Source organism: Patiria miniata, unplaced genomic scaffold, assembly GCF_015706575.1.
Source record: "Patiria miniata isolate m_02_andy unplaced genomic scaffold, ASM1570657v1 HiC_scaffold_18, whole genome shotgun sequence".
Taxonomy (NCBI): domain Eukaryota; kingdom Metazoa; phylum Echinodermata; class Asteroidea; order Valvatida; family Asterinidae; genus Patiria; species Patiria miniata.
The window spans coordinates 566,485-593,821 of NW_024037056.1; the positions used below are offsets into that span (position 1 = coordinate 566,485).

Genomic DNA, 27,337 nt, shown 5'->3' on the forward strand with positions numbered 1-27,337 from the left:
TCAGACTTTTCTGATATTACATTCTAAAATGTTCCTGGGCCTATCATTCGCACTTACTGCCAGTTGTCATAAAAATAGAAATGTTTTCATGAACACAGATTATGAAGCGAGGAAATTCTTTAACAACACCCAGTTCGAATCAATAGAAGTCCGTGATCTTTGGAACTCGTTCTTTGCTCCAACTCAACTTGGCAACGTTCGAGTACTACGACCAGGTACTTTAATACTTTCCTATAGATTCACGACGAAGCCATTTTTGATCGTGTTCCCTGAATCTATTTTATAAGCTTTAAACCATTGAATGGGACGGTGTCAGACTATTTTATGATTGGAAAACGTTCCAAGCCCCACTTTTTTAAATGTGGCTTAAAACATTCAGATATGTTTAATCACAAATTTTAAATTATTCGACTAGTGGTTGATTTGTGACGTACCTTACGCCTGCGCACTGATAGCAACGTGCGAACGTCTCCAGTCAAACGCTGGTCAAAATTTCATCACAAAACTTCTGGATCCTGGCTCTCTGCTAGCGTTATGAATGCGCGCGGCTATTGGTTACCAGCGAAGCAACCGACCCCAGTAGGCTGGTTCCAAATAGTCGACAAGCGTAGTCAACCACCGTTGACTAGACAGAGTTCGGGCAGACGTTAGTTAACCATTGTTTAACTCATTGTCCTTGCGCGAACTTGGCCTATGTAGTTGGTTTGGACTTACAATTTTTTCAGCAACTCCCATTCCTTGTGTGTTGCTTCGTTCTCAAATTACCCTTTCTGTGCGTCATTGACGACATGTGAGTAAAATCAGCCCTTTATTGATATATAAAGACATGCATGATATAGTGTTTTAAATCTTAGACCGTTAAATTGGCATGATTTTAGCATAAAGTTTTTGACCTAATCTGACGAAAATCATCGTTATTGAACATGTACATTTGTGCATACGTAGCACGTACGTCTCGCCTCATTGCAGTAGGTACGTTTTACTAACCTAATATGTGGTTTATCATTTTTTTTTTTTTTTTTTCTTCAAGCTTGGATTGTACAGACAAGGTGGGGTACTATTTTGCTTTTTTGGTGTCCTCATGTACATTGGTGTCCTCCATAATTTTCCTTGGTGCTTTCGATCATTTGCCTTGGTGCAGTTTCCCATTCCTTGGTGCTCTTTGGTAAAACAAATTGAGGAGCTGCGGAAATAGAGGTCGCTGTTGGAGCTACCGCGGAACATTTTGGGGAAAAAAAGATCGACGCGCATGATTAAAATCGACGCGCGCGCTGACCAGAGACCGACTTATTATTTTTTTTGGCCTTATATTCCTACTATTTTGCATACATATTGTTCCATGATTTATTATTACATTTTGCATTCAAAACTGTAGGTAGGAATACTTTATCGTGAACGCTTGCATTAATTGTTTTTTGTTTTGTTTATTTTTACTCTTTTCCTTTTGACAACCGTACAACTTACCATATTTACAGAAACCTTGTTAATATTTTAATAAAAGCTATTGAATAAAGAATTTATTTTGAATTAATGGGTTTAAATCTGTAATATCAAAATCTTATTTCTGTCGTTGAAAAAAATTTCTCCTGATGAAAAATCTCCGCGGTTTTCAATTACTTCCGTGTGCATCCGTGGACTGCGTAACGCCATAACCACAGCAATCCTTGGAGATGCTAATGATTTATCCTTTACCCTAGTGTACGTGTATGGGATGGTTGACCTAGCATGTCTCAATATTTTTCACAGGGAACAATAGATTAACTATGAAGCTGATACTTTTCCTGCATGCAGAAAAAGTTTGTGTAATGATTTTTGTGCCAAAGAGGATTGGTGGTCTTACCAAGAAAATTACCAAACTGTTTTTTAATCGAGGAAAATGTATGGGCTCACCATGCAAGCTTAAACGGTGCATTAGAAGAAGCACATATGGTCGCAAACAACATGGCGAATCTCCCAAATTTTGATGTTTGCATTAGGCCCAATTCTGGGTATGTATACAACCTCCAAGCGGCATTGGATCTCAAGCAACACCATGAGCTGACGAGTGGATCAAGTTTTATCGTTCTTCCCAATTTTTTGAGTACATGTATATTATTTTGTCTTACAAAATTTCAAAATGTGTTTTGTGCTTTAACTGAAAATAAAATATTGGGCCTGTTTTGTTGTTGCTTTTGCCGGTGCCTCCTTTTTTTTTTTTTACTTGTCAACATCACCGAACAAATTTCGATTGGATTAAATTTATTCGAAATTTCCTACAATGATGATAAAGATAACCGGGCATCGTTCGCATTTAACTTGCTCTGTGTTTTAACCATTGATCTCTATTACATTGATCTCCATTAGTAAGACTTATACTAATGGAGATCAATGGTTTTAACTTATGCACCTATAAAACAAGTAATGACAGTACCACACCGATTGTGGTAGAGGAGGGGGCATCGTCCGAAGGTCGCGTGTACGGCAATTATGGCCGAGTCGTACATGTTACACGTGGCACCCGGTACAATGTAAGTACTGTACGGTGGCGTGCTGGTGGATCACGCGCGGACCGACGATGTACATATGTACATAATTCATAAGTTTGATGACGCTGACATCTGTTTATGGCATAAATTATGATAAGTGGTACTGCTAATGTAAAGCACTTTGATCTCAGTTTAAATCGCTATATAAGAACCTGTTATTATTATTACTGCTGGAATTGTGTTACTGTAATTTACCAAAAGTTTACCCTTTCTGTGCGTCATTGATGACATGTGAGTAAAATCAGCCCTTTATTGATATATAAAGACATGCATGATATAGTGTTTTTAATCTTAGACCGTAATTAAATTGGCATGATTTTAGCATAAAGTTTTTGACCTAATCTGACGAAAATCATCGTTATTGAACATGTACATTTGTGCATACGTAGCACGTACGCCTCGCCTCATTGCAGTAGGTACGTTTTACTAACCTAATATGTGGTTTATCACGTTTATATTCCTTTATTTTGCAGAACCACATTTCACCTGTAATCTCACCTGTAATCATCCACCTAAGTATTGTATTCCTGCGTGATTTGAACTAATTAAACAGTTAGTGTTGCTTGCCCAACACAGTCTGACCGCTGTCCATTTGTTACTGTGTGTAATCTTCGATCCAACCGCCTTCCCTTTCCGTTGTACCAATAATACACTATATTTCACAACAACCCGTAGTAAGGTTTGCGACAACACCATGTACATGAGTATGGTTTGAAACTTTGTATTGTGGCGATACAATCTATACAGTAAGGTTTGCAGTAGCACCATGTACATGACTCGGATTTCAAACTTTAAATGGTGGAGATACAATCTAGAAGGTTTGCAGTAGCACCATGTACACGAGTATGGTTTGAAACTTTGTATTGTGGAGATACAATCTATATAGTAAGGTTTGCAGTAACACCATGTACATGACTAGGATTTCAAACTTTAAATGGTGGAGATACAATCTAGAAGGTTTGCAGTAGCACCATGTAAATGAGTATGGTTTGAAACTTTGCATGTTGGAGATACAACCTAGTAAGATTTTCACTAACACCATGTGCATGAGTTGGATTTGAAACTTTGTATTGTGGAGATACAATCTAGTAAAGTTTGCAGTAACTTCGGCTTGTTGTTGCTGTTGTTTGAGATTTATTATTATTATTACTATTTATTATTTATTTGTTAATTTGCTTTCAATTACAATTTAATGTTCTTTTATAATTTTATTCTGTTTTCCTTTACAAATTTTAATGTATGGAGTTGGAAAGTATGGAAATAAGTGTTGCATTGCATTGAATTGAATTGAATTGAATTGAATTGAATTGAATTCCACGAAGCCTGAGGCTAACGTGAGAGGTTGGCAATAACCTTGAATGAAATTCAATGATCAAATTCTTTGCTTTTTGGTTGACCGTGGATGACATCTTTACAAATCAGTGGTCTATGAAGCTTGCGTGCATGCTCCGACAATAAGCACAAGCAGCTCTTTGTTCGAACAATAAGTTTTGAATGGTTCTTTTTCCCTAATTAGCCCTTTAAGGACGGGGTGTAATCACGTATGTTTCAGCCCCATAGACCGTGCGTACATTTAGTTGTCTTCTCACGCATGCGCAATGGTTTCCTCCGCGTCGTCGGCTTGCAAACAGCGGTAGCAGACGACGCACTGAACGATTGTCTGGTTTTCATGTCTTAAAATGTATCCTTCTCAAACGTACTTAAAAGATGATTCAAACCAAAAATTATCAGTAGACCAAGTGAGCAAAGATATAAATTGTCTCTGCAGTGTGGTAACAGCGCTAAAAACCTTTTCAAATATATATAAAAAAAGCAATAATTATGGACAAAAAACGTACAAAATGAAAAGGCAAAACATCGATCGCTTTTGAGTTTGGTTTACACATTTGGACAATTTGCCGGGTTTGCCATAGATCAGCCGGCGTTATACCATCGGAAAGGATGATAGATTATTTTCATTTTACAGGTGATTTGATGTAAGAAGGAAACCTGTAGCTTATAAAAATCGTCATTTTTCGAGTAAACTCATTTTGAAAGCTTCGTGCACAAATACACTGGTCCCAGTGCCCTCTGTGATCGTACTTAACTGCATTTCAGGGCCGGGAACCAGTCAGTTGTAACTCGTTTCAGTTAAATGTATACATTTCCAACGCGTCAAAAGATTACAAACGGAGCGGTGCGTGGCGCGTGGCTAGCCATGTTTACGGGCCAGATTCCAGGGTCTGTGCACAGGTACGGTACGTGCACACTAACGTTACATTCAACGAAAAAAAACGTATCACGTGAGACCTTACTTTTCTCAATGAAACGGTTTCCGACTTAAATGATATTTATACATCGCACTTTCCGTGGCATCCTTTATCATTTTTTCAGTGTAGACAAGTTTACAATTACTCGGCAAACCTGAAAAATTATCCCCTAAACTGTCGTCTGTTTCGAATTTGTGACCTAATACTTTCGTACTACACGACACGGAAAAACACAAAAAATGCATCAAATACTCTGTGTGTTTTTTTTGCGCTACGGTTTGCAAAAGTGACTTTGATTGCTTTAAATTCCTGTCCACGTGGAAAGAAATTTTATCAAAGTACTTCGAGCGGGATGTTGACCGATACTTCAGTGGGTCAAACTGCGACTGCAGGCATCCAAATTTGCTGATCAGTATTTCATATTTTGAGTGCGCATGCGCGCAAACTAAATGAACGGCTAAAACATACGTGCCCTCCACACATAGAGCAAGTGGCCCGCATGACTAGGCGCGTGCCGCGGCATACCACAGCTGGCAACTGCATTCCAATAAGGATTAGCGGCCGCGGCCATGACCACTTCACGTAATAGCTAAAAAGCTATTCAACACTTCGTGCTCGTTCAAAAAGGGTGGTTCAATATATACAGATCTCCGGGAATGCCAACTTATCTCACCATTGACTTATTTATGTGTGTGGGGATATTTTAATATATTTTTTTTAATAATGCTGAATTCTTTCCTTCCTTTTTTTTAAAAAGCATCATGTTTGGACTCAGGACCGCGTTGCTTCTTTTGGTGGCTATCAACGTCTTGGTGAATGGATACCAGGATGATGGCTACCTGGATGGCGAGTTGGAAGTCCTCCTCAAGCGCCTTCTGGAGGGTCTTGAAGAAGAAGAACGAGGCTATGAACTGAAGAACTTGTTTGAAAGAGAGGTGAGAACATACATAATTAGCCCACACAGGGGTATCAGTGCGTTTCGAGATATTGTAGATTGACAATTTGGCTCAATGACATTACTGTAACTGAGCAACCACATGTGTCAAGACTTGGTACATGACAGAAAGAACGGTATCAATGGAAACCTTCTGGAGATTGACATCACTAGAATTTGTGACACAATTTAGATTTCGAGCAATGTGTCACTTTGTGAAACTGCGACGATTTTTATTTGTGTGCGTTTTTTTTGTGTTTTTGTTGTTGTTTTTTTGTTATTTATCAGATTGGAAATAAGGCACCTTAAATCGAGCATTTTAAAGACCAAGTTTTATGTTGCTCTCGTTTGCCAACAGATAGGACCCTCATAAAAGGAGAACAAATTACAAGTCTCCAACTTCACGTTAAAATGCAGTAAACTGTCATTTTATTTGATACTTTTTCAGAGCGACATTTGAAATATAATGTCATTGTATATCAGCAACAGATGGATATATACATGTCACAGTTGAATTTTTCTCGTCAGTCTAGAGATTGACTATCATCGAAATTCAGTAATGAACTAAACATTTTCCTGTACAAAAATGTACAGAAAACTTTGGGAGGGACGGTCATCATTAGTTTACTGGTAAAAGAAACCTGCAACTTAATTTGAAGACACAAAACCTTAGTTGAAAGAAAACGTTTCCCTTTTCTCAACCTCGATCCCAAGCCAGCACGCGGAGCTTGTCAAACAAAGGGAAACAAAGTAATACTTTGAAAATGTTTATACATGTTGAAGGTATCTTTCTTAAATATAAACCACTTTTAATAACCGACAGTCACAAACTAAATCTAACATCAATTAGAGACCAAAGATAGCCGGGTATCCTGAGCATTATTGCAGAGTACCCTGACTTGAGTAATGATAACACAGTTTAATCGACAGGTAAATTTGGGTCTTTTCAAAATGAAGGCTTCGTTTTTGGTCTCAGTTTTTATTTCTTCTGATATCCTTATCAAGAAAACGTGTGTAAACAATTATTGCCAACGTTTGTAAGCATAGTATCGGCGTCACAAAGGGAATCAGTATTCTAAGCAAAGAGGTTAGGAAGTGATTAGATGTCCTGCATTACCTTCGTTATTATTTACCAGTATTGCCACATTAGTATTCATTCTGTAAAGTCACATTACGTTGTTTATTGTCATAGAAACGACCCTTTTACTCTATATAGGTCCTTCTTGTGCTAATTTTATCTGATAAACCCATGTGCTTTTTCCTTACATTTAAAAACCTTTAATGTCACCCATGTGACAATAAATGAGTTCTCGATACCAATACATGGCACTATTATTGCATGCACAACTCTGTTTTACTTTAAAATGGTTTGATTGCCATGACAACCAATTAATCCAATGTGTCGACAATTATAAAACCACACTGCAATCATTCACGAAGTCCAAGTCTTGTAAAAGCAAGTAACAATGCTATTTATGGATAAACAAAAAACAAGAACACATTAAGAGGCTCATTATCTGAGGGTATCAATTGACAGACATACTATTTATGTTCGTTTCGTATTTCTTATTTTTTAAATTTCATTTCAGAGTATGTCAGGAATTGAATTTGATGAAGAGGTTTCCACAATCTTTAACGATATGAAGCTTAGAAAAACCTTGAAGTGGATTACCTTCAAAATAGAGAATAAGAAGAAAATCATCAAGGATCAAAGTGCTGAACCGAATGACAATTATGGCGATAAAACGCAGTTCGATGAGATGAAGGCCAAACTGACTTCTGAACCACGATATATTCTCTATGACTTCAAATTTGACTCAAAGGAAGGTCGCAAGATAAACAAGATTGCTTTCATTTTTTGGTACGTATACAGCCATCTTACTTGCTGAGGCATTTATTTCTCGATTCTCGTTCAAAACGAATAAAGTTAAAATTTCACCTTCCCCCAAACGTTTTCAGCACAAATATCCGTCCTGATCCATTTTTTTTATTAGATGTTAGGTGGGATAAAGAGCATTGTGTTTCACACGTACGCCGGTGTGTGTTTTGCACTCTATACTTTCCCGAGTCCTAAGAAAACAGATCACAAACGATTACTCGGGTGGGATTCGAACCCACGACCTATGTCAATTCAAAGTGATCTTTTACAGCTAGACCACCAAGCTTTTCCGGTAGCAAGAGGCAGTTCAATATTGTTAAATACTGGGCAAGCTCGTTGGTCTTGTGGTAAGACATATGCTCTAGAATAGCAAAGGCCATAGGTTCGAACCCCCACTTAAGTATTGTGCCTGTGGATTTTTTTGTTCAGTGGACTTGAGAAAGTACTGAGAATTCAGCACTTAGAACATATTGGTGCAGGGGTAAAACACAGGTAAAATGATCAACATTAATATTGTTATCAATGCAGGATTTTTGACGATATGATTCAATAACCTGAGATTAATTGTTCCCGCAGGTGTGATGACAATGCTATAATCGGAGACAAGATGATCTACGCATCATCCAAAGACGCCATAAAGAAGGCGTTTACTGGCCTTGGTTTGGAGTTCCAAGCTAACACTATGGCCCAGTTAGACTACGAAACATTCAGGGCCGAGGTTGAGAAAAAGGCTTAAAATCATTACCCAGAACCCGATTTGATAAGATTAGATACGCGTTAGAAAACCGTTCGAAGTTTTAGTCCTTGTCAAAGTTTGAGAAACGAAAAATGAAAGATGCTAGTAGTTTTTCTCTGTGCGCGTGAGTGTATTACGTTAACAATATTTGTTGATAATAAGGCCCGGATGACAACATGGACGACTGTTTGGACAGCAGCTGTATTGTTCCACACCAATAATCAATCAAATTCGACATCAGGGTGGGTGTAATGTGGGCGGAGCTTCAATGATAGGCCACACATTCCTACATAGCTGTACTCCAGAGGTGCAGTGTAATTTGATTCCATTATCGTCACAAGTTTATATGAATTATTCATTTTGATATCATTATCCTTACAAGGTTAAATGAATTATTCATCTGATATCATTACCATCACAAGGTTAAATGAATTTTTTATTTGATATCATTATCGTCACAAGGTTAAATTAATTACTTTCGATATCATTATCCTCCGAAAGTTAAATGAATTATTCATTTGGCAAGAATACTTGAGTGGACTTGACATTGCTTTGTTGTGAATTGCTATAATTATAGGTTGGTTGTGGTCTTTTATTTAATCAAGGTTGGTGAAGGTTCTTTTTTATTCGCGACTAAATCATCTCTTATTCTCTTTACTTTGCTAATATGTTCTTTTAAGCTTTGATTATAAATCAAGTCAGTAGTATCGGAAATGAAGTTTCTTGGTTCGCAGATATAAAGTTTACGTGTATGTTTGCAAGCATACACATCTGACTTTTGTTACTTGTTATTCTGAATATATTTTCTAGCTGATTGCAAATAATATGCCGCATGGCTAATACCATAATACCCATCTACGTCAAACTCGAATCTTAAAAGTAATGTTTCAGTTCCAAGGTTTTATTTAAAGCGGCTTATCGTGTTTCTATTTCTATGTTTTGATGGCTTCTGTTATAATTGTCTTTTTATTACGGTTACGGCTGTTCAGTCTACAAGTTTTATTAGTTGAGAGAATAAATAATGATTACTGCATAAAAAAAGAGTGTGTATACTTCAACAAAAATGGTTGACATGTGACACAAACTGTATAGATTGGTACCCGTCCGATTTAAGAGTCTTGAAGTTCACAAAAAGTTTCAGACCTTTATGATCGTTGCGGCATATTTTAAACATTAAGGCCAACCCCGTATTCGTACAGTCAGTTTCCATAATGATTTCCCTAATCGCTCGGTATTGTCATTCATTTCTAACCTCGTGCATTTGGCGTGTCATGGCTGAGAGGTTAGTGCATCGGACACGGTGGCTAAGTCTTGGTGGCTACGTCATCCGGGTGTGGGTTCGAATCCAGGTCATGATACTTGTGTCATTGACCTAGACACTTAACCATAATTGCTTCGTGAAAGTTGGGGAGGTGGTGCGTTCTGCCCTACCGGCCAGGCTTCCAATGGATGATACCCAAACCGACATTCTCACGGACTGTAAAGAGGAAACCCTGTTTCAGCCCCAGGAGTAGGTGGTTACAGCCCGGGAAAACAGTTGATTTCCAGCCCACACTTTAAGTGGCCTCTGGCCTTGTGTATCTAAAGTCTTGCATTACACAAAAATAATAATACATAAACAAAACCAAACTTCATAACAAAATTATTGATATATAGTGAAAGAAAATTGATGAAAAAAAGTAAAATTCTGATTACCTTAAGCGGTACGTGCTTACCGTTGTTCTCAACAACCGTTGTGGACAGTACCATGACTCGTCTGTCCGGTTATCTTCCTCCTCGTTGAGGATTTTGACGTAGCCCGCATCGACCAACTTCTGGATCTTCTCGTTGTGGATCTTGGCAAGGTCTGGCAGAGGTGGCAGCAAGTCATTTTTTGCAAGTCCAAGTCAAGTCACAAGTCATTAGGTCCAGTCACAAGTCAAGTCACAAGTCATTAGTTTCAGTCACAAGTCAAGTCACAAGTCATTAGGTCCAGTCACAAGTCAAGTCACAAGTCATTTGACATGTTTGGTCTCAACACAAGTCAAGCCACAAGAATCTTTGTCCAAGAACACGTCAAGTTGCACATTATTTTGTTCAGCTTTAAAAAAGAACCTAGCGTTAACTAACGAGTTATTTTGAACATGCCTCCTTAATTTTCCTTTTTCAATGTGTTGCAATTACTATTCTTGTAGTTTATCACATATCCGTCGGATATTAGCCCTTTGTATACTTTAATGAATGTACTTTACATTGTAGAAATAAATGCTGAGATGACATGAAAAAAAGACTTCACTCACTCGATTACATGTAGTATACTAACACTTTATTGTTCAATTTTCATGTAAACTAAACGCCTATACAATGGGTTAAGCTATCCGGTATTTTACATGCAATTGACAAAGGCATGCTTTCTTTTCATGAAAGGTTCCTTTCAAAGTTTGTTCAACCATTACATTAAGCAAGGGACTTGGTCATTGAAAACTGTAGTTTGTTGTGACAGTCTTATTGAAAACTTTTGAAACAAGTGGGAACTATTCATTTTGCTGGATTCAGTCACTGAGGTCTATTTTCTGCAATGAAACTTTCTCGCTGCATCTATAAACTGCATTTATAAACACCTTGAGCGGCCTTTTGGGCCTTGTGATGGGCGACTTCAATTAAAATAAAATCGAGTAGCGTCTGAATTGGGTTGGTAACAAGTCATTTTTTGCAAGTCCAAGTCAAGTCACAAGTCATTGTTTGCAAGTCCAAGTCAAGTCACAAGTCAAAGCTGGTATTTACAAGTCAAGTCACAAGTCACAAAAATAGTGACTCGAGTCCGACTCGAGTCCAAGTCACATGACTCGAGTCAGCAACTCTGAGGTCTGGCTGCTTACGCAGTTTTCGCTCGATGTGTGGTGAGGCCTACGGAGCTGGTCAATGTACACCGTCTGTGTGGTCATTACCAGTGTGTAGATTTTACTGGCTCCCTGCTGGATGATTGCTTCATGCAGCACTGTCAAGTGGACTTCTTTGCAGTTGTTGCATGGTTTCTTTAGCGTACAGTTCTCTAGTTTGTGGGTACGACCACACTTCTAGCATCGGGTTTTCTCCTTCAGCCCATTCGATGATCTGGTTACTGGTGAGTTTCTTGAAGTCTGCCCAACCATTCAAGTAGTGTTCGTGGCCGTCACAGTGTGGACAATAGGCAGAACGCTTGTTCTGCTTCGAAGGTGCTGACTGTTGGTGAGGCTTCAACTTCATTTGCTTTCCATCGTCAGTCTGGAAAACTGTTGTGGGAGAAGTTTTCTTCCTCTCAAAACCTCTTTCTCTCTTGTCAGATCTGGAGCCGTCATCCCTGTGGGCGGTGACTGCTTGTCCGGCTATGCGCTTGGCTCGGGACTGGACTTGTAGCCAGTCGGCGAAGTGGAGCAAGGTGTATGTTTGGTCAGAATCGGCTTTCAAGATTCCTCGGTTGATGCAATGTTAATCGACGAACCTGTCCCGGTAATTGGCTGGCAGTTTGCAGAGCAATCTGTCGACGTGCATGGGCCCACAACTGAATAAAATGAAATTTTCGGGCACAACAGTTGTTTTTGTTCATTCTGAGCCCTTAACGGGCCTTATTTAGATTTCAAATTTAGTCTTTAATGCTACTTCGTTGGTGTCCGTCCAATACGAGCGGGCCACGTGACGATGCTAAATTCATTGCGACCTTGGGAACTCGTTCTTTGCTCCAACTCAACTTGGCAACGTTCGAGTACTACGACCAGGTACTTTAATCCTTTCCTATAGATTCACGACGAAGCCATTTTTGATCGTGTTCCCTGAATCTATTTTATAAGCTTTAAACCATTGAATGGGATGGTATCAGACTATTTTATGATTGGAAAACGTTCCAAGCCTCACTTTTGTAAATGTGGCTTAAAACATTCAGATATGTTTAATCACAAATTTTAAATTATTCATCAGAGCACACTGGTATTAATTTGTAATTAACATTGTTTCATTGCTTTCATTTCTACTCACAAGTTCCAAAACTGAAAACTTTACCTCGCTTTCAATTCAATGTGGCCGACTCGAGAGCAAGCCTTGATCTCAACCAGCAAAAATCGTAGTTTCTGCCCACCGAAATAATTTGCAAAAACACACGTTTGTAGAATATGTGTGCATCCGGGAAAAAAGTAGATAAAAACGTACACGGGAGGTTTAGCCTTTTGATCGGAGACATACTAGCCACAGTAACAAATAATCGAGGATCTTGGTAATCAACCCATTACATCGAGATGTATTTTTCGACTTGATGATAATATTTAAACATAAAACTGTTGGTGGATTAATATTTCTTCTACTGCTTTTTAATGATTGCCCTTTGCAGAAGTCCAAGAAAGGAGGTATCGAGAAATACTTAGCATCGGAGAAGGGTGAAGTGGTGGATGGCTACATGGCCCTAGGTAAAACCGAAAATCAAGTATTGGCGGCGCCCCACCAATTTTTATCTTATTGTCATTAGAAAGCCATCATATTTATTGCGCGTCCACAGGCCCAATATGACTCTTAAAACTCAACAACTCAAATTTTCTTTTCATTTCGCAGTGAGTTGTGAAATCCCAGACATGCGCGAATAAACGGTTCCAAATTTCATGGAAGTCTATAAACGCCGTGAAATACTCCAAACTTCGCATCTGATTTACGAAAATTGTTTCGATATTATATTGCCAGTGAAGGCTTTTCACTCTTTCTTTTTTAAAGAAAAACTATCACCCCTGAGAATACTTGGTCACTCCTTCATCTGTTTTTATAATAACAAACAATTAATTAGTGATAATGACATGTTGATCTTGTTGACATTACCATTGTTTCACCACTGTCTCTGTTTTGCAGTTAAGACGGCGAAGGGCGAGCTGATCCAGTTCTATGTTGATCAACTTTACGCGGCCATGAAAGGATTGGGGACAGATGATAACTTGATCATCCGTACTCTGATTTCGCGATCTGAGGTGGGGCACAATGACATCTTGGTCATTTTGTCATGCTTTAATTTTCGGAGATTGCAAACAAAGTTTCTTTTATACTGGCACCTACTGTAGAAGCTGTGTTCTTTTACTAAGTTTTTCCTCTTGCCTATGGTTTGTCCTACCCATTTGTTGTTTCTGGTACTAGTTTTGCTTCGAGTTTTGTTGTAATGTTTGTTTTTCTGCTGGTTCATATCTGGTTTTTAATCTGATTGTCCTATACTTTGTTCACGACGCTAGTCTTGCTTTCTCATCACCCAGATCGATCTTGCCAACATCAAGCAGGAATTCCATGCCAAGTACGGCACGACCTTGGAGAACTTCGTCAAGGACGACACGAGTTGAGACTATTGCTACCATCCGGCTGCGCATTCTCGCTGGTGGTGATTTTGAGGCCCATGCCATGCGTAGGGTTGAACAATTTGAGATTACTTAGTTTGCCCAAATCCTTTCCAAATTCTTTCTCCCAAACTCAGAATGATTGCGCTGAGTCTTCATCAAGGCAGATTAAAAGAGGTAAGTTATAGAAGCATGGTACGAGGCCCCCCTATTTATTTTTAGATGCCAATTAAAGTGTCAAAAGAAAAAAACCTGTCTACATTTCAATTTGTTTTGCAGATCCCCCCCCCCCCCCGCGAGAATTCCTGGATCAGGACCGTTAACTTATGCATATACATGTACTTCTTGAAAAGCCTCATGGTGTAAATAATCTCGTTAGATAGATATGGCAATTTTTTTTCAGCATAATTTAGGAAAGATTCATGACTGTTCCGAACAGTTTGAACAAGTGTTTGACTCCAATGATGTGCTCTGGGAAGTGGGATGTTTCTTCGCTAGGCGCGATAGCAGGTTCGTCATGCTCTGGAGAATGTTGCTCCTCGAGCAGGTTGACGTGGTGGTGCCTGGGGATGAGCAGGTTGACGTGGTGGTGCCTGGGGATGAGCAGGTTGACGTGGTGGTGCCTGGGGATGAGCAGGTTGACGTGGTGGTGGATATGGTTAGCAGGTTTACAAAGTATGCATACGAAAAGGCCAAAATGTCTGTCCATCATGATTTCTTCGTCTTTAGAAATAACGTCTGGTATAGGAATGGTTGCCTTTTCAGTTTTCCCAATGGGGCCGCTGACTCTTCTGCCTCACGGCCCTTATTTGCATAAATTATTATTCTCGGATGAAAAGGTCTATTGTGAGATAGGCACAATTGCAGAATGACCCGCCATTCGATCTATCCATTGAGCAAAGTCCTTGCTCTATGATCTATCGACCTCGTAGCCGGCTACGAGGTCACGGTTGGTTGACCTCAATAAATATTCTCAGCGCGGCTACTTGTATGTACATGTACTATGCGTCATGCTCCATTGGTGTAAATAATCTCGTTAGATATAGATGTGAGCGTACATGTAGTTGGTTTGGACTTACTTTTTTCAGCAACTCCCATTCCTTGTGTGTTGCTTCGTTCTCAAATTACCCTTTCTGTGCGTCATTGACGACATGTGAGTAAAATCAGCCCTTTATTGATATATAAAGACATGCATGATATAGTGTTTTAAATCTTAGACCGTTAAATTGGCATGATTTTAGCATAAAGTTTTTGACCTAATCTGACGAAAATCATCGTTATTGAACATGTACATTTGTGCATACGTAGCACGTACGTCTCGCCTCATTGCAGTAGGTACGTTTTACTAACCTAATATGTGGTTTATCATTTTTTTTTTTTTTTCTTCAAGCTTGGATTGTACAGACAAGGTGGGGTACTATTTTGCTTTTTTGGTGTCCTCATGTACATTGGTGTCCTCCATAATTTTCCTTGGTGCTTTCGATCATTTGCCTTGGTGCAGTTTCCCATTCCTTGGTGCTCTTTGGTAAAACAAATTGAGGAGCTGCGGAAATAGAGGTCGCTGTTGGAGCTACCGCGGAACATTTTGGGGAAAAAAAGATCGACGCGCATGATTAAAATCGACGCGCGCGCTGACCAGAGACCGACTTATTATTTTTTTTGGCCTTATATTCCTACTATTTTGCATACATATTGTTCCATGATTTATTATTACATTTTGCATTCAAAACTGTAGGTAGGAATACTTTATCGTGAACGCTTGCATTAATTGTTTTTTGTTTTGTTTATTTTTACTCTTTTCCTTTTGACAACCGTACAACTTACCATATTTACAGAAACCTTGTTAATATTTTAATAAAAGCTATTGAATAAAGAATTTATTTTGAATTAATGGGTTTAAATCTGTAATATCAAAATCTTATTTCTGTCGTTGAAAAAAATTTCTCCTGATGAAAAATCTCCGCGGTTTTCAATTACTTCCGTGTGCATCCGTGGACTGCGTAACGCCATAACCACAGCAATCCTTGGAGATGCTAATGATTTATCCTTTACCCTAGTGTACGTGTATGGGATGGTTGACCTAGCATGTCTCAATATTTTTCACAGGGAACAATAGATTAACTATGAAGCTGATACTTTTCCTGCATGCAGAAAAAGTTTGTGTAATGATTTTTGTGCCAAAGAGGATTGGTGGTCTTACCAAGAAAATTACCAAACTGTTTTTTAATCGAGGAAAATGTATGGGCTCACCATGCAAGCTTAAACGGTGCATTAGAAGAAGCACATATGGTCGCAAACAACATGGCGAATCTCCCAAATTTTGATGTTTGCATTAGGCCCAATTCTGGGTATGTATACAACCTCCAAGCGGCATTGGATCTCAAGCAACACCATGAGCTGACGAGTGGATCAAGTTTTATCGTTCTTCCCAATTTTTTGAGTACATGTATATTATTTTGTCTTACAAAATTTCAAAATGTGTTTTGTGCTTTAACTGAAAATAAAATATTGGGCCTGTTTTGTTGTTGCTTTTGCCGGTGCCTCCTTTTTTTTTTTTTACTTGTCAACATCACCGAACAAATTTCGATTGGATTAAATTTATTCGAAATTTCCTACAATGATGATAAAGATAACCGGGCATCGTTCGCATTTAACTTGCTCTGTGTTTTAACCATTGATCTCTATTACATTGATCTCCATTAGTAAGACTTATACTAATGGAGATCAATGGTTTTAACTTATGCACCTATAAAACAAGTAATGACAGTACCACACCGATTGTGGTAGAGGAGGGGGCATCGTCCGAAGGTCGCGTGTACGGCAATTATGGCCGAGTCGTACATGTTACACGTGGCACCCGGTACAATGTAAGTACTGTACGGTGGCGTGCTGGTGGATCACGCGCGGACCGACGATGTACACATGTACATAATTCATAAGTTTGATGACGCTGACATACTGTTTATGGCATAAATTATGATAAGTGGTACCTGCTAATGTAAAGCACTTTGATCTCAGTTTAAATCGCTATATAAGAACCTGTTATTATTATTACTGCTGGAATTGTGTTACTGTAATTTACCAAAAGTTTACCCTTTCTGTGCGTCATTGATGACATGTGAGTAAAATCAGCCCTTTATTGATATATAAAGACATGCATGATATAGTGTTTTTAATCTTAGACCGTAATTAAATTGGCATGATTTTAGCATAAAGTTTTTGACCTAATCTGACGAAAATCATCGTTATTGAACATGTACATTTGTGCATACGTAGCACGTACGCCTCGCCTCATTGCAGTAGGTACGTTTTACTAACCTAATATGTGGTTTATCACGTTTATATTCCTTTATTTTGCAGAACCACATTTCACCTGTAATCTCACCTGTAATCATCCACCTAAGTATTGTATTCCTGCGTGATTTGAACTAATTAAACAGTTAGTGTTTCTTGCCCAACACAGTCTGACCGCTGTCCATTTGTTACTGTGTGTAATCTTCGATCCAACCGCCTTCCCTTTCCGTTGTACCAATAATCAATATATATAACACAACAACCCGTAGTAAGGTTTGCGACAACACCATGTACATGAGTATGGTTTAAAACTTTGTATTGTGGCGAAACAATCTATATAGTAAGGTTTGCAATAGCACCATGTACATGACTAGGATTTCAAACTTTAAATGGTGGAGATACAATCTAGAAGGTTTGCAGTAGCACCATGTAAATGAGTATGGTTTGAAACTTTGCATGTTGGAGATACAACCTAGTAAGATTTTCACTAACACCATGTGCATGAGTTGGATTTGAAACTTTGTATTGTGGAGATACAATCTAGTAAAGTTTGCAGTAACTTCGGCTTGTTGTTGTTGTTGTTTGAGATTTATTATTATTATTACTATTTATTATTTATTTGTTAATTTGCTTTCAATTACAATTTAATGTTCTTTTATAATTTTATTCTGTTTTCCTTTACAAATTTTAATGTATGGAGTTGGAAAGTATGGAAATAAGTGTTGCATTGAATTGAATTGAATTGAATTGAATTCCACGAAGCCTGAGGCTAACGTGAGAGGTTGGCAATAACCTTGAATGAAATTCAATGATCAAATTCTTTGCTTTCTGGTTGACCGTAGATGACATCATTACAAATCAGTGGTCTATGAAGCTTGCGTGCATGCTCGGACAATAAGCACAAGCAGCTCTTTGTTCGAACAATAAGTTTTGAATGGTTCTTTTTCCCTAATTAGCCCTTTATGGACGGGGTGTAATCACGTATGTTTCAGCCCCATAGTCCGTGCGTGCATTAGGTGTCTTCTCACGCATGCGCAATGGTTTCCTCCGCGTCGTCGGCTTGCAAACAGCGGTAGCAGACGACGCACTGAACGATTGTCTGGTTTTCATGTCTTAAAAGGTATCCTTCTCAAACGTACTTAAAAGATGATTCAAACCAAAAATTATCAGTAGACCAAGTGAACAAAGATGTAAATTGTCTCTACAGTGTGGTAACGGCGCTAAAAACCTTTTCAAATAAATATACCAATAAAGCAATAATTATGGACAAAAAAACGTACAAAATGAAAAGGCAAAACATCGTTCGCTTTTGAGTTTGGTTTACACATTTGGACAATTTGCCGGGTTTACCTTAGATCAGCCGTAATACCATCGGAAAGAATGATAGATTATTTTCATTTTACAGGTGATTTGATGTAAGAAGGAAACCTGTAGCTTATGAAAATCGTCATTTTTCGAGTAAACCCATTTTGAAAGCTTCGTGCACAAATACACTGGTCCCAGTGCCCTCTATGATCGTACTCAACTGCATTTCAGGGCCGGGAATTACAAACGGAGCGGCGCGTGGCGCGTGGCTAGCCCATAGATATAGAACTTAAAATAACTAGATCGGACGCGTTCGAACGCGCCATTCACTGTGCACAAAACTTCTGGGTTCTTCATGGACGCGCTGCAAAGTCACGTGAATAGGGCCACGCGCAAAGGGCAGCTGGTGAATGCTGGACGGAAAAATATCACCAACACCCCCACCTGAATTCAGCTATGCGTTGAAGTTCTTAACAACAGGTTGACATTTTTAACTACGATTTTTGACAATGTGACATTTCATATTCCTTTGAAAAGTTACACATGAGTTTGCCTCTGTGTCTTATTTGGGCCAAATTGGCGACTGTGTTGAAGGTTATTGATTTTCAGCCAAGAATACTAATTTGTACCGAAAAGTAGCCACATTGTGTTCTTATATCTTTAACAAAGGCAAATGTCAAAGGCGTAGTTAAATGTCAACCTGTTTCATGAGATTTTCCCCTCTTTTTTAAAATGTGCAATAAAAATCAACCGTTACTTGCCTATCAGACAAAATATAAACTTTTAATTTTACCAACATCAAAATGAAATAACAGAAAATTATTTTGTAAATGAGCAACGATAAAAACGGGCACTCGAAATATTGCGTTGCTTTAATAACAATAATAGCTTTATTTACAGATGGTGGCCATGTCACCTGACAGATGATTTTCAATGGGCCATCAATTAATACTGCTAACCTCAATAAACAAGTCTCTGGCCATCTGTTGTGAGTACTGAACAAACGAATACTTAAATAACTTTTAGGTAATAAACACTATGAAAACGTACTCGGTAGCTAATAAATAATCTGATGAAATGGCAGTTCCATATCCATATCATCCATTAATCAAGATGTCAAGAATATCATTGCTCATGAAAAAAATACATTTAGTTGTCACCATCCGAATATTATTTTATGTGAAGGTCTAGCCTATGCAACTACCAGCAGGTGAGTATTGCTTCCCATAAATTTAAGAAGAATAAGTAATCCAATGTATTGTAGCGGAAAGTGTAGGGACTTATAGCTAGTTTATTTACAACGTCATCCCTATGGCACTAACGTAAATTCACTGTGTGTTGGTGACTGGGCGGAGCATAAGAGCCCAGTGGCTGAATGCGCGTACGCTATTGGTTGCCTAAGGCCCATAGGTTTAGTGCATGCATTTGTGTTTGTGCGGCGTATGCATGTTCACGTGAGGGCTATTCACGTGATCGCGCGGAGGAGTTTTACTGTGGACAGCGGACGGTAAGGTCGTATATTGCTCGCGCTCTGTGTTTGGGTAATGCTGACGCGCACTGTGTAAATTGCGCTGGTCCTTACGGTGCTGAAGTTGCGCTGTGTGAGGCTGACGCGCAGCCGTACAAGTGAATGTACTGTACGATACTGACGCTAGCTTGCATGGGTAAAGCGTAAATCAGGTTAAGGCTGACAGCGTATATTACTTACATTGGCGTGCATTACTTACACTTGCGTGTGTTATTTACATTGACGTGCACTACTTACATTGGCTTGTGTTATTTACAGTGGCGTACGTTACTTACATTGGTGTGTGTTGTTTACTTAGTGTACGTTGTTGACTTCGTGTACATTGTTTACTGAGTGTACATGGTTTACTTAGTGTACGTTGTTGACTTAGTGTACATTGTTTACTTAGTGTACATTGTTTACTTAGTGTATATTGTTGACTTACCAGTGCATTGTTTACATTAGTGCACCTTGTTGACTTACCAGTGCATTGTTTACATTAGTGCACCTTGTTGACTTACCAGTGCATTGTTTACATTAGTGCACCTTGTTGACTTACCAGTGCATTGTTTACATTGGGCGCATTGCTCAAGCTGTGCGCATTAATTGCTGCTTAGGTGAGCTGTTAGCTGACTTGCAAGTGTATTTAAGGGACCCTGATAATTAACCACCTCATTAAGTCTCAATCACTACTGCATATTTCTTGATTATTGTACAATAAATTACGATCATATTTGTTGTGCCGACAATCCTGTTGTCCAGGTGTATTTGTTGTTGGTTTATTGTGCAATTAACGGTGGGTAATCACAATCATCATAATCGGCGGTATATTTCCTCCAAAACGGACCTGCTCCCTAGGCCTTGAGGTCGCTCTGAGTGGTCTCTCGTCTTGGGAAAGCTTGCGTTCAGGAAGATCAGCTACACTCTAATAGGTGTCAGACTTGGTCCCAACGAACTTAGGTTTGGCCCGGGGAGATCCCCGCTACAGTATCTTCCTCATATGCATGAACGCAAACAGAGGGCTATTCAATCTTTCAACTTCTGAGGAGCAACAATAAGACGATAACGAAATACCAAGCGAAACTTGTTAAATTTTAGCTATGGTCCACGCACGAGGCCCAGTTATGCATGCGTGGCCAGCTATCTCCTCACTGTACGCACAGTCGGCAGTGCAATCTTCTTGCTGACGAAGACGTACGTAAGCTTTTGTCGAGCAGTGAAAACTTCTTCATCTGTTCGCTATGATTGCGGCAACACCATGAGTATATGGTTTGAAACTGTGCATGGTGGAGATACAATCTAGTAAGGTTCGCAGTAACACCATGTACATGACTAGGATTTGAAACTTTGTATTGTGGAGATACAATCTATAGTAAGGTTTGCAGTAGCACCATGTACATGACTAGGATTTCAAATTTTAAATGGTAAAGATACAATCTAGAAGGTTTGCAGTAGCACCATGTACATGAGTTGGGTTTGAAACTTTGCATGTTGGAGATACAACCTAGTAAGTTTTGCACTAACACCATGTGCATGAGTTGGATTTGAAACTTTGTATTGTGGAGATACAATCTAGTAAAGTTTGCAGTAACTTCGGCTTGTTGTTGTTGTTGTTTGAATTGAATTAAATTGAATTGAATTGAATTGAATTCCACGAAGCCTGAGGCTAACGTGAGAGGTTGGCAATAACCTTGAATGAAATTCAATGATCAAATTCTTTGCTTTCTGGTTGACCGTAGATGACATCATTACAAATCAGTGGTCTATGAAGCTTGCGTGCATGCTCCGACAATAAGCACAAGCAGCTCTTTGTTCGAACAATAAGTTTTGAATGGTTCTTTTTCCCTAATTAGCCCTTTAAGGACGGGGTGTAATCACGTATGTTTCAGCCCCATAGACCGTGCGTACATTTAGTTGTCTTCTCACGCATGCGCAATGGTTTCTTCCGCGTCGTCGGCTTGCAAACAGCGGTAGCAGACGACACACTGAACGATTGTCTGGTTTTCATGTCTTAAAATGTATCCTTCTCAAACGTACTTAAAAGATGATTCAAACCAAAAATTATCAGTAGACCAAGTGAGCAAAGATATAAATTGTCTCTGCAGTGTGGTAACAGCGCTAAAAACCTTTTCAAATATATAAAAAAAGCAATAATTATGGATAAAAAACGTACAAAATGAAAAGGAAAAACATTGTTCGCTTTTGAGTTTGGTTTACACATTTGGACAATTTGCCGGGCTTACCATAGATCAGCCGGCGTTATACCATCGGAAAGGATGATAGATTATTTTCATTTTACAGGTGATTTGACGTAAGAAGGAAAACTATAGCTTATAAAAATCGTCATTTTTCGAGTAAACCCATTTTGAAAGCTTCGTGCACAAATACACTGGTCCCAGTGCCCTCTATGATCGTACTTAACTGCATTTCAGGGCCGGGAACCAGTCAGTTGTAACTCGTTTCAGTTAAATGTATACATTTCCAACGCGTCAAAAGATTACAAACGGAGCGGCGCGTGGCGCGTGGCTAGCCATATTTACGGGCCAGATTCCTGGGTCTGTGCACAGGTACGTGCACACTAACGTTACATTCAACGAAAAACAACGGATAACGTGAGACCTTTCTTTTCTCAATGAAACGGTTTCCGACTTAAATGATATTTATACATCGCACTTTCCGTGGCATCCTTTATCATTTTTTCAGTGAAGACAAGTTTACAATTACTCGGCAAACCTGAAAAATTATCCCCTAAACTGTCGCCTGTTTCGAATTTGTGTTCTAATACTTTCGTACTACACGACACGGAAAAACACAAAAAATGCATCAAATACTCTGTGTGTTTTTTTTTGCGCTACGGTTTGCAAAAGTGACTTTGATTGCTTTAAATTCCTGTCCACGTGGAAAGAAAAATTTATCAAAGTACTTCGAGCGGGATGTTGACCGATACTTCAGTGGGTCAAACTGCGACTGCAGGCATCCAAACTTGCTGATCAGTATTTCATATTTTGAGTGCGCATGCGCGCAAACTAAATGAGCGGCTGAAACATACGTGCCCTCCACACATAGAGCAAAGTGGCCCGCATGACTAGGCGCGTGCCGCGGCATACCACAGCTGGCAACTGCATTCCAATGAGGATTAGCGGCCGCGGCCATGACCACTTCACGTAATAGCTAAAAAGCTATTCAACACTTCGTGCTCGTTCAAAAAGGGTGGTTCAATATATACAGATCTCCGGGAATGCCAACTTATCTCACCATTGACTTATTTATGTGTTTGGGGATATTTTAATATATTTTTTTTAATAATGCTGAATTCTTTCCTTCCTTTTTTTTAAAAAAGCATCATGTTTGGACTCAGGACCGCGTTGCTTCTTTTGGTGGCTATCAACGTCTTGGTGAATGGATACCAGGATGATGGCTACCTGGATGGCGAGTTGGAAGTCCTCCTCAAGCGCCTTCTGGAGGGTCTTGAAGAAGAAGAACGAGGCTATGAACTGAAGAACTTGTTTGAAAGAGAGGTGAGAACATACATAATTAGCCCACACAGGGGTATAAGTGCGTTTCGAGATATTGTAGATTGACAATTTGGCTCAATGACATTACTGTAACTGAGCAACCACGTGTGTCAAGACTTGGTACATGACAGAAAGAACGGTATCAATGGAAACCTTCTGGAGATTGACATCACTAGAATTTGTGACACAATTTAGATTTCGAGCAATCTGTCACTTTGTGAAACTGCGACGATTTTTATTTGTGTGCGTTTTTTTGTGTTTTTGTTGTTTTTTGTTTTGTTATTTATCAGATTGGAAATAAGGCACCTTAAATCGAGCATTTTAAAGACCAAGTTTTATGTTGCTCTCGTTTGCCAACAGATAGGACCCTCATAAAAGGAGAAAAAAATACAAGTCTCCAACTTCATGTTAAAATGGAGTAAACTGTCATTTTATTTGATACTTTTTCAGAGCGACATTTGAAATATAATGTCACTGTATATCAACAACAAATGGATATATACATGCCACAGTTGAATTTTTCTCGTCAGTCTAGAGATTGACTATCATCGAAATTCAGTAGTGAACTAAACATTTTCCTGTACAAAAATGTACAGAAAACTTTGGGAGGGACGGTCATCATTAGTTTATTGGTAAAAGAAACCTGCAACTTAATTTGAAGACACAAAACCTTTGTTGAAAGAAAACGTTTCCCTTTTCTCAACCTCGATCCCAAGCCAGCACGCGGAGCTTGTCAAAAAAAGGGAAACAAAGTTATACTTTGAAAATGTTTATACATGTTGAAGGTAAATTTCTTTAATATAAACCACTTTTAATAACCGACAGTCACAAACTAAATCTAACATCAATTAGAGACCAAAGATAGCCGGGTATTCTGAGCATTATTGCAGAGTACCCTGACTTGAGTAATGATAACACAGTTTAATCGACAGGTAAATTTGGGTCTTTTCAAAATGAAGGCTTCGTTTTGGGTCTCAGTTTTGATTTCTTCTGATATCCTTATCAAGAAAACGTGTGTAAACAATTATTGCCAACGTTTGTAAGCATAGTATCGGCGTCACAAAGGGAATCAATATTCTAAGCAAAGAGGTTGGGAAGTGATTAGATGTCGCATTACCTTCGTTATTATTTACCAGTATTGTCACATTAGTATTCATTCTGTAAAGTCACATTACGTTGTTTATTGTCATAGAAACGACCCTTTTACTCTATATAGGTCCTTCTTGTGCTAATTTTATCTGATAAACCCATGTGCTTTTTCCTTACTTTTAAAAACCTTTAATGTCACCCATGTGACAATAAATGAGTTCTCGATACCAATACATGGCACTATTATTGCATGCACAACTCTGTTTTACTTTAAAATGGTTTGATTGCCATGACAACCAATTAATCCAATGTGTCGACAATTATAAAACCACACTGCAATCATTCACGAAGTCCAAGTCTTGTAAAAGCAAGTAACAGTGCTATTTATGGATAAACAAAAAACAAGAACACATTAAGAGGCTCATTATCTGAGGGTATCGATTGACAGACATACTATTTATGTTCGTTTCGTGTTTTTTATTTTTTTAATTTCATTTCAGAGTATGTCAGGAATGGAAGTTGATGAAGAGGTTTCCACAATCTATAACGATATGAAGCTTAGAAAAACCTTGAAGTGGATTACCTTTAAATTAGAGAATAAGAAGAAAATCATCAAGGATCAAAGTGCTGAACCAAATGACAATTATGGCGATAAAACGCAGTTCGATGAGATGAAGGCCAAACTGACTTCTGAACCACGATATATTCTCTATGACTTCAAATTCGACTCAAAGGAAGGTCGCAAGATAAACAAGATTGCTTTCATTTTTTGGTACGTATACAGCAATCTACGGTTGCTGAGGCATTTATTTCCCGATTCTCGTTCAAAACGAATAAAGTTAAAATTTCACCTTCCCCCAAACGTTTTCAGCACAATAGCCGTCCTGATCCATTTTTTTTTATTAGATGTTAGGTGGGATAAAGAGCATTGTGTTTCACCCGTACGCCGGTGTGTGTTTTGCACTCTATACTTTCCCGAGTCCTAAGAAAACAGATCACAAACGATTACTCGGGTGGGATTCGAACCCACGACCTATGTCAATTCAAAGTGATCTTTTACCACAAGACCACCAAGCATTCCCGGTAGCTAGAGGCAGTGCTCGTTGGTCTTGTGGTAAGACATATGCTCTAGAATAGCAAAGGCCATAGGTTCGAACCCCCACCTAAGTATTGTGCCTGTGGATTTTTTTGTTCAGTGGACTTGAGAAAGTACTGAGAATTCAGCACTTAGAACATATTGGTGCATGGGTAAAACACAGGTAAAATGATCAACATTCATATTGTTCTCAATGCAGGATTTTTGACGATATGATTCAATAACCTGAGATTAATTGTTCCCGCAGGTGTGATGATGACAATGCTAAAATCGGAGACAAGATGATCTACGCATCATCCAAAGACACCATAAAGAAGGCGTTTACTGGCCTTGGTTTGGAGTTCCAAGCTAACACTATGGCCCAGTTAGACTACGAAACATTCAGGGCCGAGGTTGAGAAAAAGGCTTAAAATCATTACCCAGAACCCGATTTGATAAGATTAGATACGCGTTAGAAAACCGTTCGAAGTTTTAGTCATTGTCAAAGTTTGAGAAACGAAAAATGAAAGATGCTAGTAGTTTTTCTCTGTGCGCGTGAGTGTATTACGTTAACAATATTTGTTGATAATAAGGCCCGGATGACGACATGGACAACTGTTTGGACAGCAGCTGTATTGCTCCACACCAATAATCAATCAAATTCGACATCAGGGTGGGTGTAATGTGGGCGGAGCTTCAATGATAGGCCACACATTCCTACATAGCTGTACTCCAGAGGTGCAGTGTAATTCGATTCCATTATCGTCACAAGTTTATATGAATTATTCATTTTGATATCATTATCCTTACAAGGTTAAATGAATTATTCATCTGATATCATTACCATCACAAGGTTAAATGAATTTTTTATTTGATATCATTATCGTCACAAGGTTAAATTAATTACTTTCGATATCATTACTACTACAGAATACTTGAGTGGACTTGACATTGCTTTGTTGTGAATTGCTATAATTATAGGTTGGTTGTGGTCTTTTATTTAATCAAGGTTGGTGAAGGTTCTTTTTTATTCGCGACTAAATCATCTCTCATTCTCTTTACTTTGCTAATATATTCCTTTAAGCTTTGATTATAAATCAAGTCAGTAGTATCGGAAATGAAGTTTCTTGGTTCGCAGATATAAAGTTTACGTGTATGTTTCCAAGCATACACATCTGACTTTTGTTACTTGTTATTCTGAATATATTTTCTAGCTGATTGAAATAATATGCCGCATGGCTAATACCATAATACCCATCTTCGTCAAACTCGAATCTTAAAAGTAATGTTTCAGTTCCAATGTTTTATTTAAAGCGGCTTATCGTGTTTCTATGTTTTGATGGCTTCTGTTATAATTGTCTTTTTATTACGGTTACGGCTGTTCAGTCTACAAGTTTTATTAGTTGAGAGAATAAATAATGATTACTGCATAAACAAGAGTGTGTATACTTAAACAAAAATGGTTGACATGTGACACAAACTGTATAGATTGGTACCCGTCCGATTTAAGAGTCTTGAAGTTCACAAAAAAGTGTCAGACCTTTATGATCGTTGCGGCATATTTTAAACATAAAGGCCAACCCCGTATTCGTACAGTCAGTTTCCATAATGATTTCCCTAATCGCTCGGTATTGTCATTCATTTCTAACCTCGTGCATTTGGCGTGTCGTGGCTGAGAGGTTAGTGCATCGGACTCGGTGGCTAAGTCTTGGTGGCTACGTCATCCGGGTGTGGGTTCGAATCCAGGTCATGATACTTGTGTCATTGACCTAGACACTTAACCATAATTGCTTCGTGAAAGTTGGGGAGGTGGTGCGTTCTGCCCTACCGGCCAGGCTTCTAATGGATGATACCCAAACCGACATTCTCACGGACTGTAAAGAGGAAACCCTGTTTCAGCCCCAGGAGTAGGTG

At 38.8% G+C, this 27,337-nt stretch overlaps 3 protein-coding genes across 6 annotated transcripts; all 3 read left to right on the forward strand.

The window, feature by feature from the left end:
• Nucleotides 1-704: 704 nt before the first annotated feature.
• On the forward strand, nucleotides 705-9,366 carry LOC119724107 (cofilin-like). 2 transcript variants are annotated; one of them, XM_038195017.1, is made up of 4 exons: nucleotides 705-790; nucleotides 5,532-5,709; nucleotides 7,298-7,569; nucleotides 8,164-9,366. In XM_038195017.1, the coding sequence occupies exons 2-4, from the start codon at nucleotides 5,536-5,538 to the stop codon at nucleotides 8,321-8,323; spliced, it is 606 nt and encodes a 201-aa protein (XP_038050945.1). In that variant the 5' UTR covers nucleotides 705-790; nucleotides 5,532-5,535; the 3' UTR covers nucleotides 8,324-9,366. The 2 variants fall into 2 exon arrangements, with proteins under 2 accessions (XP_038050945.1, XP_038050947.1); XM_038195019.1 differs by lacking the exon at nucleotides 705-790 and adding an exon at nucleotides 2,738-2,756.
• Nucleotides 9,367-11,934: 2,568 nt separating this feature from the next.
• LOC119724995 (annexin-B12-like) lies at nucleotides 11,935-13,644 on the forward strand. The gene is made up of 4 exons (XM_038196360.1): nucleotides 11,935-12,057; nucleotides 12,663-12,738; nucleotides 13,169-13,284; nucleotides 13,540-13,644. Exons 1-4 carry the CDS (start codon nucleotides 11,935-11,937, stop codon nucleotides 13,642-13,644), a joined length of 420 nt encoding a protein of 139 aa, XP_038052288.1.
• A 496-nt stretch (nucleotides 13,645-14,140) lies between these two features.
• On the forward strand, nucleotides 14,141-26,883 carry LOC119724106 (cofilin-like). Of its 3 annotated transcripts, none has more exons than XM_038195015.1 (4): nucleotides 14,141-14,185; nucleotides 14,216-14,296; nucleotides 24,849-25,120; nucleotides 25,692-26,883. In XM_038195015.1, the coding sequence occupies exons 1-4, from the start codon at nucleotides 14,156-14,158 to the stop codon at nucleotides 25,852-25,854; spliced, it is 546 nt and encodes a 181-aa protein (XP_038050943.1). In that variant the 5' UTR covers nucleotides 14,141-14,155; the 3' UTR covers nucleotides 25,855-26,883. The 3 variants fall into 3 exon arrangements, with proteins under 3 accessions (XP_038050943.1, XP_038050942.1, XP_038050944.1); XM_038195016.1 differs by lacking the exons at nucleotides 14,141-14,185; nucleotides 14,216-14,296 and adding exons at nucleotides 14,637-14,791; nucleotides 23,085-23,262; XM_038195014.1 differs by having other exon boundaries at nucleotides 14,141-14,296.
• Nucleotides 26,884-27,337: the final 454 nt, after the last annotated feature.

Excerpts from the sequence above, each read along its gene's own strand:
- LOC119724107 (XM_038195017.1), top strand. The coding sequence starts at position 5,536 with ATGTTTGGACTCAGGACCGCGTTGCTTCTTTTGGTGGCTATCAACGTC. Across the intron at positions 5,710-7,297 it reads AGAACTTGTTTGAAAGAGAG|AGTATGTCAGGAATTGAATT; the intron begins GTGAGAACATAC and ends ATTTCATTTCAG. Across the intron at positions 7,570-8,163 it reads AAGATTGCTTTCATTTTTTG|GTGTGATGACAATGCTATAA; the intron begins GTACGTATACAG and ends TTGTTCCCGCAG.
- LOC119724995 (XM_038196360.1), top strand. The coding sequence starts at position 11,935 with ATGCTACTTCGTTGGTGTCCGTCCAATACGAGCGGGCCACGTGACGAT. Across the intron at positions 12,058-12,662 it reads CGTTCGAGTACTACGACCAG|AAGTCCAAGAAAGGAGGTAT; the intron begins GTACTTTAATCC and ends TGCCCTTTGCAG. Across the intron at positions 12,739-13,168 it reads GGATGGCTACATGGCCCTAG|TTAAGACGGCGAAGGGCGAG; the intron begins GTAAAACCGAAA and ends TCTGTTTTGCAG.
- LOC119724106 (XM_038195016.1), top strand. The coding sequence starts at position 23,089 with ATGTTTGGACTCAGGACCGCGTTGCTTCTTTTGGTGGCTATCAACGTC. Across the intron at positions 23,263-24,848 it reads AGAACTTGTTTGAAAGAGAG|AGTATGTCAGGAATGGAAGT; the intron begins GTGAGAACATAC and ends ATTTCATTTCAG. Across the intron at positions 25,121-25,691 it reads AAGATTGCTTTCATTTTTTG|GTGTGATGATGACAATGCTA; the intron begins GTACGTATACAG and ends TTGTTCCCGCAG.